The 15,934-nt window shown below is 40.1% G+C and overlaps 2 protein-coding genes across 5 annotated transcripts; one reads left to right on the plus strand and one right to left on the minus strand.

Moving 5' to 3' along the window:
- The first annotated feature begins 272 nt into the window (after positions 1–272).
- Positions 273–10,908, plus strand: LOC133466640 (epidermal growth factor receptor kinase substrate 8-like protein 1). Of its 3 annotated transcripts, none has more exons than XM_061750580.1 (14): positions 273–382; positions 2,089–2,206; positions 2,304–2,362; positions 2,440–2,572; positions 3,441–3,529; positions 3,618–3,692; positions 3,766–3,914; positions 3,990–4,175; positions 5,401–5,509; positions 5,619–5,741; positions 5,830–5,977; positions 7,493–7,661; positions 7,914–8,046; positions 10,515–10,908. In XM_061750580.1, the coding sequence occupies exons 2-14, from the start codon at positions 2,089–2,091 to the stop codon at positions 10,584–10,586; spliced, it is 1,563 nt and encodes a 520-aa protein (XP_061606564.1). In that variant the 5' UTR covers positions 273–382; the 3' UTR covers positions 10,587–10,908. The 3 variants fall into 3 exon arrangements, with proteins under 3 accessions (XP_061606564.1, XP_061606566.1, XP_061606567.1); XM_061750582.1 differs by having other exon boundaries at positions 3,850–3,914; XM_061750583.1 differs by lacking the exon at positions 7,914–8,046.
- Positions 10,909–11,002: 94 nt separating this feature from the next.
- Positions 11,003–14,888, minus strand: nme4 (NME/NM23 nucleoside diphosphate kinase 4). 2 transcript variants are annotated; one of them, XM_061750584.1, is made up of 5 exons: positions 14,687–14,888; positions 13,073–13,206; positions 12,880–12,981; positions 11,882–11,994; positions 11,003–11,807 (listed from the first exon to the last, which is right to left on the minus strand). In XM_061750584.1, exons 1-5 carry the CDS (start codon positions 14,802–14,804, stop codon positions 11,687–11,689), a joined length of 588 nt encoding a protein of 195 aa, XP_061606568.1. In that variant the 5' UTR covers positions 14,805–14,888; the 3' UTR covers positions 11,003–11,686. The 2 variants fall into 2 exon arrangements, with proteins under 2 accessions (XP_061606568.1, XP_061606569.1); XM_061750585.1 differs by having other exon boundaries at positions 13,073–13,203; positions 14,687–14,886.
- Between the last annotated feature and the right edge of the window lie 1,046 nt (positions 14,889–15,934).

The following is a 15,934-nucleotide window of genomic DNA, read 5'->3' on the forward strand; positions in this document are numbered from 1 at the left end:
ATTTCAAAACTGGTTATTCATCAATGTGTTGTGTATAGTGTATGTAATAATGTATATATATTAATATATATATTAATGTATAAAATATATGAGATAATCTTTCATTTATATGGCTTCACAGTCGTAGCGGCCCTCCGAGGGAAGTCATAACTACGATGTGGCCCGTGACAAAAATTTGTTTGACACCCCTGCCTTAAGAGGTGGTAATCAAGGATTGAGGCACGAGGAGGAGTGAAAGCGGCACGGATTAAAGTCTGACTCGTTTTTCCCGTTTCTGCATTTCTCGAGTAGGTGGGACGTGCTCGTGTAAACAGCTCAGCTCAGTGACACACAACGATTGTCTTGTGTTGCTTGGACTTAAACACTCAGACCACAACAAAAGGTACAGTAATGCATCAATAATGTCAATGCCAATCGTTTGCAAATAACGCGTGTTTGTGTGTGTGTTTGTGTTTGTGCGTTTTTGTGTGTGTGTGTGTGTGCGTGTGTGTGTGGAGGGGAGGGGGGGGGGGGGGTCTAATTGTGATGAGTTAGGCTGACTCAAATGTTGCCAGATTGACTTTCACCATTAGAATATGTGTGATGAATTGCTTTGACTAATCATCCTGTGCACTTTAAGGGAAATTATTTTGCTTAATTTTGTAAGGAAATCAGCATGAGGACCAGGATTTGATGGCAAGACCCTTCCTTCTCTCATGTTGCACTAAAAAAAATGTAGAGGAAGTTTCTGGAGAATCCATCCACATACCATGTAGCTGGTGTCGGTGGTTTTTCCTGTAGTGTGTAGCTGTCACTTCCAAGCATGCAGACATGAAAGCATGCTCACTAAATTCTCAGCATTTTTCCACGTTCCCTCAGCAGCGTCATAATATAATAAGGAAACCTTTCATTGTGTCATTTATTGTTATTTTGGGTGTGCAGGGTTTTAAAGATTTGGGAACTAACAACCTTTTACTTTTCCAAGTATCTGTCCACTACTTGAGTTTTTTTTTTGGTGGTGACTTTTTACTTTTGCTTCCTACATTTTTACACGTTTTTTTCAACTTCTGCGATGTTGACACGATGTTAAAAAAAAAAAGACTTGATTGATTGCGATCTTTGGAATAAAAAGGGGACAGCAGTGACAACGAGGAATGTGAACCAGGGAGCATTAACGTCAACAGCAACAGACTCAGAGAAGCAAGACATTGAACATCCGTGGCCTTATTTAACAGAATTGTTGCATTTTGTCGATTCAGTCTAATCTGTAGAAACACATACAAGTGTATTTTTTCAGCTGCTATCGTTAGCTAATTTTAGTATTTCTTTGTTACTCAATTCACAATGTAAGCGAAGCTGTGGGAACAGGTTTTGATAGCATGAAAGTGGAGCCAACTACAGCTCTCTCTCGAATAACGTGACATTTTTTTTCCCCTTCTCGATGAGAGTACTATGTAACTTTTTGTCTGCACAGAAGTTTTTGTTGTTGTTGAGCCAAGTTATCAAAATGGGGATGGTATACTTTATCCTTTTCACTTTTGCTCTAAGTACATTTCAGAGCCTGAACTGTTTTACTTTACAGGAGTTCAATCAGTACTTCGACTTCTTTTTTTTTTTTTTAAATATCTGTACATACGTCTACTTAAAGGAGAAGTCATATTTGTTAAAATAGGGATTATGAATTGACGATTGTGCATAATAAATATGATCTGTGAAAAAAAAAAAAGATTTCTGCCCCATCTTGTGCCTCAAATTTAATTTACACGAAACCACCGTGTCCAAAGAAAAACAACCAATCAGAGACATAAGGTGTGATTTATGAGGTGTCAATCATTTGTCGCGCACTCATGGGCTCACTCATTACGGGCACACCCCCGTGGTCTCGCAAGAAATAAAACTTCTAACCGATAACGTGAAGCATTACAGTAACACTCCAAGATGAATAGGGTGTTTTTCTAGGGTAACATGGTAACAGGTCAGTGTGAAAAGTGATTTTTTAATTTTATTTTTATTGCAATCTCCTCCTTTAAATCCAGAGTGGGAGTACTTTTAACACCTCTGTTCATCTGTACATATAATAACATACTTATTCCTGATTTAACTTAACAGATGTCAGCAAAACCTCCTCCGCTGATTCCTCGAAAGCCTTCAGGTGTCCGGGGAATGCCCGTCTCAAAACACCAGCTTTCCTCTAGTGAGCTTCCAGAAAGCAATGATTCGGTGAAAGGTATCCTCTACTCATCTCATTGCCAGTATTCATAAATGTTTGCATTTTTGTTTTGTTTTAATGCTATTCAACTGACAAAAACGATAAATGTGCTCAGAGATTGACGCCAACATGGCATCAAACCCTCCATCTCAACTGAATGCAAAGAGAGAAGTGGTAATATATAATATTATAATAATAGTGACAAAACGCATACTACAAGCCGATCTGACCTTTTGTCAAACCCTCACCAGGCGATTCTGAACTGCTGTTTCGACGACATCGAGCGATTCATGATGCGTTTGCAGCAGGCGGCCGAGGCCCAGAGCATTCTAGATCAGAGGAAGAAAAGAAGCAGGAATAGCAAGAAGCAGAGCCAAGATGGCGGTAAGCACACATCTACCTGCTGCTGAATGAACGCTGGTGCCGTTGCTTTCATTTCACCAAATCCACTTCAGTCACCTGGAAAGCTAGAGACCAGGGGAATGGAAAGGATAATTTGTCATTTTCATTTGTGCACATTCAGAATTATATGATTTAAGGTTTTGGCACGCATATCCAAAAAAAGTGCAAAAGAAGGGTTATGAAAAAATCATAACACTACTCATAAAAGTTGGGGATTTCTGACTTTCATGTGAAATTTCAGGATGAACCTAAAATGCAATATAACTTACTGGCGAATTGAGTTTTTGAATGCATATGTCCAGCTCTTCAATTTTTCAGTACTTTTTGCAAAATTTGCTGTTCTCCAACATGCAGCTTAAAGGCAAAATTCTCTGAATGGACCAATACACTTCCAAGGATGTCCACCTTTATGTCTTTCTGTGACTCTTCCAGTCTCTGTGTATGTCTGTTGCAACCTGCTGATGACACTGTGACTCTCTAAGCTCAGTGGCCACTTGAGAACTTCCTGTTTAAAGCCTCGCAATGGCGAGGTACTGTTGATCAATTTTGAGGTGTCGTCTTGGTTTCATGATGTCAAGATGTGAACAACACGATGAAGAGGACCAGGACATGTATTGGCGGTCGATTCATGGATCAAACACCTGCTGCAAATGTTGCCCTTCAGCTCCCTGTTAGAGAACAGAAAGTTGTTCAAAAAGTATTCAAACGTTGAACCGACGGACGTGCATTCAAAAGATTTGTAAGTGGTGTATATTATTCATGATTAGATTCGAGACTCATTGATTGTTTTAGTTGAAATCATTTGCATGTACTTGTCGGTATGAAGTCGTTCATAGTTGTACTTGTACAGATGACTTGATGACCATGAAAGCAGTTCCTCCGTCAGCCAAAGAATTTGTGGACCTCTTTCAGAAAATCAAGTACTCCTTCAATCTGCTGGTGAGAAGAGACAAGACAAGAGATTACTCCATTTGTGGTTACTCCTCGATTTTTACACTCCTGTTACTTTGTTTCCCGGTTACTTCAGGATCGTGTCAAGTCAGCCATAACAGAACCGAACGCACCCGAGTTGCTGCATCACATCTTTTCACCTCTCGGACTGGTGAATCAATCTTACGTTTTGGGATGACACTCTCTCTTACTGACCGATTGACTGACTGCCGCCTCTGTCACAGATGGTGAAAACCACATGTGGGCCAGCATTGGGTGGGTCAGTGGTCAGTCCTGCACTGACCACTGGTGCTGTTTCACTGCTTCAGGAGCATCTGACTGCAGAGGAAAAAGAGCTCTGGGCTGAGTTAGGACCCAATTGGACTTCCCCCTGGTCTGTGTGTGTCTTTGTCTCCGTTTGCAAGTATGTGACACCACTCTAACAAGTCCAAATGACCACTTCCTCCAGTTCTCAGCTCGGTGTGTCGGTGCCTCCTTACTCGCCCGTCTTCCTGGATGGATGGCAGCCGCAGGCGTTCGACTCCTCTGGTTTGCCTTTGGAAGATCCTGTTGAGTCGCAGCACAACCAAGATGCATACATGCGGAGTAAACATGCAGCGGGAGGTGGAGAGCCCATTGAAGAGACCGATGAAGTGTGAGTCAAGATCAGGGGTGGGCAAAGTCTGGCCCGCTGGCCACATATCCCCCGCTACGTTCTTTAATCCGGCCCTCTAAGCATTTACATTATCAAGAGTTCTGTAATATTGGTCAAGTTTATTTTATTTATATAGCACCAATTCACAACAGAAGTTCCCTCAATACACTTTTTGAGAAGATCAAGAACCGCACTCCGACGAAAACCGACTGAACCTCACATGAGCGAGCACTTGGAGGAGGAAGGAAGGGAAATTTTCCTGTAAGAAAGAAACCTCGACCAGAAACCAGTTTCTGTGTGACGACCGTCTGCCTCGCCCGATTGGTTTGAAATGGAGAGACAGAGAAGAGGGACAGAGGGTAGAACGAGAGAGAAAACAGGATAGAAGGGTTGCTCAGCCAAGGGAGGGGCGAGAGAATAACAAATTTGTTGCATTAATTCACTAAAATTGGTAAGTTAAAATGTATACTTTTTCATTCATTTATCTCTTTGCATAATTATTTGATGTATTTATGTTAAATAATACATGTTTTAGTTTTAAATGTACATAAATGTTCAACAATGGCTTTTATTTTGTTAGATCATTGGTTAATTAGAATTATATTAATTCTAAATATTTAAATGATTACATGATAATTAATTATCATTTTAAAAACTTTTTTTTTTTTACATACTATTTAACACGTTTTTAACTTTTGTTTTTTTCTTTATCCACATGTACGAATGACCTGGCCCATCTGTCAATTTTAAAAACCAAATGTGTCCACAAAACTTTGCCCAGTCCAGCGTAGCTGTTGGAGAAAGTGTTTGGCAACAGTATGAAAACGAGCTCACCCTAAGGCCAATCTCTTAACAGAAAAAGAGAGAAAGATCCGGGCCTGTGTCGCAAACACACCGATTCTAATATTTCATCTTTGGTCCATGCAACACCCTACCACTAACTTTCGGGAAAATCAAATAAGTAGTATTTGCATGATCCTGCTGATACACAATTGAAGATGCAGACATCAGAAACAAGCTTAAGGCATCTGGTCCGGTAGAACCTGAAGAAGATTTACAATTCATATTCATCAAATTATTGAACTCAAAATCCATGCAGGCTATGGATACATTTGGGTTTATTTGTACAATTGTGAGTTGCTAAACTATTGTTGAGAATATATGATCAGATGATAGATGAAAGAACCTGCATACTGACCTGATGTCACTGTAAATATAATTCCAGAGAGGGAAATGGACTTCCACCACCGGGGGAGAGACATTACTGCTGCAGTTATGACTTTGTTGCAAGAAACAGTAGTGAGCTCTCGGTATTGCAAGGAGAAACACTGGAGGTACGCAAACACAACTTGAGAATTCGATGTGTCTATCTGTACCTTTAAAATAGAAGGACTCTTGAAATATGATTTCTAACTTGTCTAATTTGCATCTTATCTGCTTCAGGTCATCAAGTCATCGAAGAGATGGTGGAAGTGTCGCAATCGCTTTGATCAGATAGGATTTGTTCCATATAATATCTTGGAACCGCTGTCAGCTCTAAATAACACTTGTGGGGAAAACCCAATGGTACGTGCCCAATGTAGCTTCTGTTTGTTTCAATTCTGGAAAGGTTCCTTGCAACATACCTCATTGCTGCTTCTTTTGTGCATTCCAGATGTCCCCCATTTCCCCTTCCTCAACGTTCTTTCCCTACGCTCCGCTGAGCCCAGTCGGCACTTGTCCGACATCGACGAGTCCAACTGTACGACCTCAAAGCATAGTTTTACCATCCACAACAATAGATGGAGACAATGGTGATCGAGGTAACACCTTCAGTCAAGGAGTCACTGGCAATAGTGGTACATTCGCCTGACATAGGCACAGGCAGTAGCAGTCTTTAAAAACAATACTATACTATTATACAGTAGTATATACAGTCATTAGAGTGGTGCCTTGAGATTCAACTTACAAGTTTTCCAAGATATTATATTATAGATACACTTCCTGGCTACTGTTGAGTTGCCCCTGAGCCAGGCACCATCTCCACCCACCCAGCTCAGGAGATGCAGCACTGTTTGCACGCTGACATCTGCTCCTTGCACAGGTGCATTCATCCTGTTGAGCAGTGAACGCAGTCAAACTGACCTGCCGTGATAATATACTTTATATACTGATAAACCATTATCGGCTGGACTGATTCTCACCGCAGATATTTGACATTTTGATGCATACTGTAATGGCATCTGCCTTTTTATTTTATTTATTTGTTTAACCCGACGGCAGATAAGAGATCAATTTGAAACTGGGTAAACTTCAGGGAACTATTTATCCATCCATCCATCCATCCATTTTCTAAGCCTCTATTCCTCACTAGGGTCGCGGGCGTGCTGGAGCCTATCCCAGCCATCACCGGGAAGGAGGCGGGGTACACCCTGAACTGGTTGCCAGCCAGTCGCAGGGCACATACAAACAAACAACCATTCGCACTCACATTCACACCTACGGGCAATTTAGAGTCTCCAATTCATGCATGTTTTTGGGATGTGGGAGGAAACCGGAGTGCCCGGAGAAAACCCACGCAGGCACGGGGAGAACATGCAAACTCCACACAGGCGGGGCCAGGGATTGAACCCGGGTCCTCAGAACTGTGAGGCAGACGCTCTAACCAGGCACCCACCGTGGGAACTATTTATTTATTTATTTACTGTATTTAAATTAAGTTAAAATGGAGTTACGTAGTTAACCTTATGAGAGATGCTGCTGACCGTGGGAAATCCCTGCACTTTTTGTTTTTGTTTTGACTTAAAACAAAGACAAGTGAAGGATAACATTTTTAGTTATATTGATTTTTTTTTTTTCTATAGAAAACTTTAGGGATCTGTTTATTTGTTTAATTTTTCATTTATGTTTATAAGACATGCTGCTGAGCCTGGGAGCTCCCTGCATTTTATTTTTGTTAGAATTTTAAAACAAAGATGTCTATTGTCTTAGATTAAAATAAAAACTAACATGTTGCAAATCAAAGCTGTTTATTAAACATATGCTTAAAGGCATTTAAGTGAAGTTTAATGTTATTGTTATTGACGTCAATAGTTTTCCTTTCACAGCAAATGAATACCAGCTCCAAATATCAGTTATCATCCTCCTTGAGTACTAATAATCGGTATCGGCCCTGAAAAAAAAAACATTGGTCTATTTGTAGTTTCTCCAGTTTTCTATGAGCATTTGTCACACTGAAGTACAGAAGAGCCCTGCAGGTCATACATGCCCACGCCATACTTGTTTGTACTGTAGGTGCATGCAAATGATTTTGCAAATTGCTCTGTGTGTTTTTGCAGTACTGATAATGAATGACGAGCTTCTCCAACGAATGGCGCAGAAAAGAGTCCCCGGCAGCCGTCCTCCTCTCATGGCGTCCCGCTCCGTGGAAACGACTCTTCCCTTGAACTATCACTCTCAGCCGACCGAGGTGGAGGCCTGGCTCGTGGCAAAGGGCTTCAGTCAGCAGTAAGTGGCCACTCACTCAGGACAGCTTTTACACTGCATTGGACTTCTTCTCCAGAGTGCAAAATAAATAAAATACGACCATTCGTAATGGATAATTCTTCTTTCCCTGACTTAAAGAGTACTACATTGCCCCCTAGTGTCAGAATTTAGTCTCAATAAAGACAACCTGAGCTGAGTTGAACATAAACAGCTGAGAAGAAAGGAATGGTAGGAAAGGGAGCAGAAACCGATTTCTCCTTCCTCCTCTGTTAGGACGGTCCAGAGTCTTGGCGTTTTAACCGGAGCGCAGCTTTTTTCCCTGAATAAAAGGGAGCTCTGCGAAGTGTCTCGAGAGGAAGGGGGCAGAGTGTACAGTCATATTATGATGCAGAAGGCCATTCTCGAGGTTAGTGCATTTGTTATTATGGATAATGTCTGTGTGTATGTCTGAATATATATCTATTATATGGCTTTTATGGACATGTCTACCTATATTGTGACCATTGTGGGGATAAAGTTTCCTGTAAGGTCAAAATAAGTAAATTCATGGTTAGGTTGGACAAGTACAGTACAAGCCTGGATACGCAGTTCACATCCGAGTTCTTTTGCGGTACCTCGACTTTGCGAGTGCCCCAATATTGGAGTTACCAGCCGTTGCTTGGTCATTTTTTTTGCTTTGCGTTGCAAGCCAAATTTGAAGAAAAAAAACATAACGATGAAGGGACTGTAATGCCAGTCATTTATTGAACGGGACAGTCAAACACAAATATAAAATGAGAATACTCGCGGGCAGCTGCTGTTGGCCACAACTCCCGCCCAGACGCTCCCACGCAAACTAAAAGACTCCAGCTCCTGACTTCTCACAAGGCCACGCCCCTTAAAGGCACACACATCCAAAACATTCATTCATTCATCCATCCATTTTCTGAGCCGCTTATCCTCACTGGGGTCGCGGGCGTGCTGGAGCCTATTCCAGCTATCTTCGGGCAGGGGGCGGGGTACACCCTGAACTGGTCGCCAGCCAATCGCAGGACACATAAACAAATTCACACACACATTCACACCTATGCTACATACAGTAATTGTTTGTTATGAAACCAGTTTATTTAGCTACATTTTCTTTCATTATGTTTAATACAACACAATGTTATTTTTCTTCTTTGATATACTGTGTATGAAGTATATTGAGTTACAAGCCTGGTCAAGGAACGAATTGAACTCGTAAATCAAGGTACCACTATTCAGGAAATATTTGTATGAAAAAGACTTCTCAGGCATAAATCAAAATAAATGTAAAACAGTATGGCAATACCTCAGCCCACCTTCTTATGCTGCACGACAACGTATTTTGTGGTCTGTCACTAACCTACGCTAACGCCGTAGTCATAAACTGAGGACTCCCTGTGGAGTGAAATATTTAACGTGCATCCCAGGTTGGACTTGTATATTTTGGGGGGGAAAATGAGATTATTTTGACATGCATGCGTCATAAATGTTATTTCTATGGGTGCAAAGGTACGTGCATTCGTATTTGGTATGTCCCTGTACAGTAAGTTCCCACTCCGAACACGCAGTATGAGGTGAAGGGCAGAAAGTGTAAGCGCCTCGTGCTCCAGCCGCACAGCCACTCGGTATACAAACACAGTGCAGCTCAGCCTCTGGCTACAGACACCCTGAATAGCGATATGCATTTGGCACTACGTCAAACTCATTTGACTGAATGTAGATTGCAAGAAAACTAGCGCAGTGCCAATGCAACTTCCAGCAGCATTTAAATAGCCTCTCACATGACAAATGCCATTAATAATAACAACACAAGTTATATTAAGATATCAACTCACAGCTTCTTACAGGTGTTTAGACACTAAAAAGAATCCCACCGTACCACACATCAGTAGCACTGCCTTGCTCATTGCCCACATCCTGTCCTGTCCTGTTCTGTCCTCTCTCATCTTGTTCTATTGGTTAGTTGCTGCATATCCTCACCGGGTGTCGCCCCTCATCCACAAATAAGAACACGATTTGACTGTTGTAACATTACTTGTGGTCAATAGCCAGACTCTAACTTGTTCTGCTGTGGTTCGCAGCCCTATTCCCCTTGTCCCTAAAACCTTTTTCTGTCCGGCTGCATTTTCAATAAGCATCAGAATAATTAAAACATTCAAAAATAAGCAGAGGGAGAATTTTAAATCCCCCTGCTGCACAGCAAAACTGTTCCAGCAGAAAAGGTATACAGAGCTACCATTCTGCAAGGCCATGGCGCTGAATAGGACCAGTTTAAAAAAAAAAATAATAATAATAATAATAAAAATCAAATGCCATTGGTGTAACAATTAAAACTACTAAGCTTGCAATTGTAATATTAAATGTGAGTACATTCATTTTTGTACATAGAGTGATGTCATGTTTATCCCGTTTCTTAATAAGGTCCTCTTAAGAGGCACTTTGAATATATAAGCATGTGTAGTTATGTTTAAAAATATAACTATAACTAATATAAGGCTAGCTTTGTTCTTTATTGTTCTTAACGTCTGTAAACGTGAGTTGTGACTTAGCGACAAACGGGAAATGCAGTCCATAGTTGTGTGTATATTTCTGTGTGTGCTCTGCAAATGTCCCATTTACCTACTAAATGAAAGGTTAGACAAGTAGTGGGGTTAAAGTCTTGTTAGTATCCTCCCGGGAACTTTGTGTGCCTGTGTGTGTCTACTAGTGCGTTGCTCTGTATGTTTACAAAGCCAGTTTGTTTGCCCAACCTTGACTCGTGTAATTTAGCCCAATTGTTACTGACCTACTTACAGTGACATCTCTTTCAATTTAAAATCCATAACACTTATTAAGATCTGCAACTATTCCCCGTCTTCCCTCCCTCAGGATGTGCGAAAGGTCTCCGAGTTGGAGAAGGTGATGGAGAAGCAAAAGCTGAAGATTGGCATGATCGAATGAGACGGCGTACGGCGTATCAAGCGAACTCTATGCTTAGACAAGATGTTAATGTGAATCATTTTTTTAGTCTTATGTACAGCGGGTCTGTCCGACCTGGTTGTGATCTACTTAAGTATTACTGTTCCTCATATGTGCAAGCAAAAGCAAAAAAAAGTGGGAGTGTTACGAAAACAGACTGAGATCGTTCTCAGAGCTAGAAACCCATGAATGTGCATTCTGAAGACAAGCCAGCAGATTGTTGAGTTTTTACTGCAACAGCTTTTAATTGCTAATAAACCCATTTTCTTGTCATTTATTAAAATTATAATTGTGAATTATTGAAGATATGTGCATTTATGTACCAATTTTAACATTGCTGTAAGCATTTTAGCACAATGCAATCACAAGGACGCCATATAAAAAAACTATAACATGGCTGACTTTTAAAGCAATTATTTTTAAGTCACAACATTCATCAAAATATGCAAAACCTGAGTTATTTCAAGACAGACATCTTACAACAATTAATAAATATCTTCTACTCGAAGCACCAGCAAATCGCGCAATTGCAATTATTGAGATTACATTTAAGAAAATGTAATTTTAGTTCACAATTTACATATTAAAAGGTTTTCTGCCCTCTACTTGTTTGCTGATCTCACAAATCCCAAACTGATTTCAGGTAGGCAGATTTAGCTGAAGTGGAATTGAGGAAGATTAAAAAAAAAAAAAAAAAAAAAAAAAACAGAAATGAGTTGATTCATTTCTTTGCAGTGGTTAACACTAAATGGCAGGAGGTAATTCCTTCACTTTCTACACCCTGAGCTTTTAGCTACTGCTGGATTAAAGTGGAAATACGTAGTAAATTAGCAGTACGATGATTTTGATCAGGTAATTGTGGATCACTGAATATTTCTACCAAAGTCATTTCAGCAATAACACAAAAGGCAAATGCACTTGAGCTGATGTTAAATGATACAATCTCTACTATTTGCTTGTTGGAACAAAAGTTTCCTGAGGCAAATTATTCTGGAAAATAAAGTACATCCTTTTAAGAAGAACTTTCAAAGAAGCAGCATCACCAACAACAAGAGAAGAGGTAGCATCACTGCTCAGCATCTTTACTCCTCGCAGGTTAATGTCTGGTCCCAGCAGCCCCACTTCACAAGCTCCTTTCCCTGGAACCACAGCTGAATCTCCCTTTGCGCTCCCTCCAGGGAATCACTGGCATGGACCACATTCCTTCACAGCATAAAACATGATCAATCCTCCACGGATTACAAGATTTAGTGAGGAAAACGCATGCGATGCATTACCTGCTGACGTGAAGGCTGAAATCTCCTCGGACGGTGCCTGCTGGGGCCGCGGCAGGGTTGGTGGGTCCCACCATCGCACGCGATGACTGGACCACATTCTGCCCTTCCCACACCTGTAGTTAAGACCCAAATTATTCATACTTCAGAAGTATTCACATTTGGAGTTGAAGTCAATTTGTATTTGCATAGGTATCCTTACAGCTGGAAATTATGTGGAAAAATACAAAGTTAAATATTTAGACAGCACTGTAGTTTGAAGTTTTTACACATTATGTATGCCATTAAAAAATATATCTAAGTACAAAACAAAAACACATTTCAGTCATATTTCATATAAATCCATGATATGTTATGTATGAAAAGAGTTGGTTAGAAATATGGATGGGATAAAAGTTGAAAACTTGAAGGTCACTCAGTTGAGCTCAGACCTCTACGAAGGCCAAATAACCCTAATTTGGATTGGTGCCAAATTGTACTACGTTGCAGATACAGTATTAAGCTCTCGTACACAGGTGTCAAACTGAAGACTCGGGGACCAGATCCGGCCTGCCACATCATTTTATGTGGCCCGCGAAAGCAAATCATGTACGTCGACTTAATGTTTTTTTTCGGGGGTTTTTTTTTTTGGGCTAAAATACCAAAATTGTTTCCGCTTTTAATAATGTTGATATATTACTCTTTTTTTTTTTGTTCACAAGCCCACTTTTAAAGAAAATTAATAGTTGAACAAACAATTATTTACTGGCTTTTGATCTCAAAAGTTATTAGTAGTTCATTAGTTAGTTATCCACCAATTTGTTGGGTATATACAAAAATATGAAACAATCATATACTGTATTTATATGGGTTCACAGTCAATGGCATTTCGAGGCATACCACAACGTAGCTTGGCACATGACAAAAATGAGTTTGACAGCCCTGCTCGAGTATTATGCTTGCCTGCTTTCTGATATGAACATCCATTCATCATTTCAAAATGAATGTCACTGGGCTCTCACCATGACAACCACGGGCCCAGAGGTCATGTACTCCACCAGACTGGGATAGAAGGGCTTCTGCGTCAGTTGGCAGTAGTGTTGAGACAGGAGCTCCTCGGACACCTTCTCAAGACATTTAAGCCACATAAAAACTGGAGTGTTTTTTTTTTTGGCATAAAAACAATTGAACGTAAACCTGGAGTAGAATATGGACCTGCAGCATTTTCAGGCCCACCAGCTTGAAGCCCCTCTGCTCAAAGCGCCGGATGATCTGTCCCACGAGACGACGCTGGACGCCGTCAGGTTTGACAGCAATGAGGGTCCGCTCCTTCACATCTGGGACGCCTGCTTGTACATTACAGGAAGTAGGTATAAACTTAACTTTTCTTAAAAAAAAAAAAAAAATTCAGGGTTTTTTCCTTCCTGACCTCCTTTCCTCAGAGTTGTTTTAATTTTGAATCCTTACTTCCATTTTTTGGTCACTGAACCCTACTTTTTGCCTACCTTCATTTCTTCCATCCTTCGGTCATGCCTGCTTTTTCTTCTTTCCATTCTGCCTTCCTTCCTTCCCCGCAATCTTCCTTTTTGCCTTCCTTTCTGTCCATCCCACAGACCTGCTTTTAATTTGACATCTTTCCTTCCCTTTGCTTAAAACTACTTTTCTGCTTTCCTTCCTTCAGTACCTGGACAATGTTACTTTAGTATCTACTTTGTTCTTAATTTATTTGCCATTACTCATGGTACTGGAAAAAATAAAAATAAAAAGCCAGTATACAGTACACTTTCTTTTGGTCAACTGCATATAAACATCTCTAAATAGAAGTAAAGCCAAAGAACTCTAGCAGCACTGAAACCTCTACTGTTACTTTCTTCTTTTCTTGTGCGAAATTTGACCCGTTTTGACATTTCACCGCAATAAAAATACCCTCAATGTCATTCTTTCATCTTGAAATAAAAAAGAAATTTCATAAAGTGACTCAAAATACACAAGAATGAAAATATTTTAAAAAATTCTTTTGAATGTTTGCGTAGACTGCAGCGGTTCCAGGTCAAATTTGACATGTGAAGTGTGTGTAAAATCAAGGGAAATCTCACTAATGGTGGAATTCTCAAAACTGTACATGCCCTAAATGTGTGTTTTTTTTTTCTTCTTTGAACAATCCCAATAACTGTCTGGTACTCCACCACTAACCTGCAATGTAACAAATATATACGCTCTCTTTTCGCAGAATCAATGATTAAGACTAATCATTAATCTATTGATGTCAGGCAGGCTATTAATAGTTTTGAAAAGTGGTTCATAACTTGATGCAGACAATTACGAGGATATTCTTGGCGTGGGTCGATTTTGACCCAGAACATCCAATGTGTGCATAAAGAAAAGAGAAGCATGTAAGGGTTAAAACACACTTTCAGTGTTTGCTTGTAGAGAAGAACAACTGTTCTCACTAACGGATGGCTGGCTGCATGCTGCCAATTATACATGTGACCCACGACAAGACCATCGCATACAAATTCAACAGAACTTTTGAGAGTACTTGAGCTACCAGTTTACAATGTGAATGGCGCGGACGCGCGTCGTTTGGATTGGCGACGAACAGCGCGCGCAAAAGGTTTGGCACGATTCCGCGTAAAAGCTGCGCATTTAGCATCCTTCTCGTCATTTAAGACTCCGACATTCAGTGCGTGACTTTTTAAGCGGACGTGGTCAAGCGGACGTGCACAAAAGACCAACGCGAATTACAGCTTGCTAAGGTATAGCTGACTTATAAAGTGTTCCGTGCATTACAAATATTGTATGGAATCAAACGTGAAACAATCTACTTACTCGAGTTGCTCCTGAAGCCGGTCAGCCGCACAGCGGGGAAGCGAGGAACGAGATTTTTGGTAGTTTGCCTGTTCCACTGAGTGAATAGTGGGAGGAACATGACGCGCTGCAACAACATGGTCGTGTGTTCGAGTCTGCCGCCAAGGACAGGCAGACCGCTTTGAGTTTGGACTCACGAGTCCCCTACACCAACCCCGCCTGGCCGTCAACAAACATGTTTAACTCCACTGGTGCCAGAAGCGAGGCTGCTGTTTGATAATTTGCTTATTTGTTTTGGGATAAAGTTGTTTTTTTCCCCCCCAGCAAGGTGATCACAGACGGCAAGTGCAGAGTTTTAAGAGGTCAAAATTGCATTAATTGATAAAGCTGAAGGGTTTCCTCGGGGGGAAAAAAATTTGATAATAGATTTGGAAATCTGCATGTGGCATATACAGTACATTTGGTAAACTGGTTTAGAGTTGCAACAATTTATCGATTAATCGAGAACTAAATTAAATCAAATTTTTATCAAATTAACTATTTTGATAACCGATTAAATCGTCCAAATCCTCGGAATTTCAGCCTCATGACATTAAATATTCTCAGGATTTCTGTAGTCCTCCATAAAAACAGGCGGATTATCTTTTTGTTTTATCAAAATAAGACATTTGCAAACGTCTTTTACTATTGACTAACATTTTCTGACGTTAAATACCAAACCAGTAACTGAACCCCGATCAATTTGTTTTTGCATTTCCTGCAGTCAATCTGAAATAATGTCCTGTTTTTTAATAGAGATGAAGTTTATAAAAAAAATAGATTTCATTTATGTTTTTTTTTTTTTTGTTAAAACAGTTGCAGCCCTAAATGTAACAGTAAGTTAAATGGGCCATTCCAAAATTGGAGTACCATTTAGGCATTAAACGTTTGGAAAAGCAGACCATTTATTGGATTTTTGTTCCCAAGAAAAATGAGGAATAAACACCATATAATTTAATTCATCCAGCTCAACCACCTATGGTGCACATTGTGATATTTTGTCACAGGCTGTAGAATATTGCTGAATAAACCCTTCACAATTAAATCAAATTATATTTTAAAAACTACTTGTAGTACTACAGTAATTATAGTAACATGATTGAAAATTCAATGCTAATATAGAGTTTTGGTTCAAGAGTACACTTGCTGTGTTGGCTGCTATGCTAACCAGTCAAGAACAAACGCAGTTTTTTTTAATTGTATAAGCTACAGTAAAAAAAAAAAAAAAAA

This window comes from Phyllopteryx taeniolatus, chromosome 16, assembly GCF_024500385.1.
Source record: "Phyllopteryx taeniolatus isolate TA_2022b chromosome 16, UOR_Ptae_1.2, whole genome shotgun sequence".
NCBI classification, from domain to species: Eukaryota; Metazoa; Chordata; class Actinopteri; order Syngnathiformes; family Syngnathidae; genus Phyllopteryx; species Phyllopteryx taeniolatus.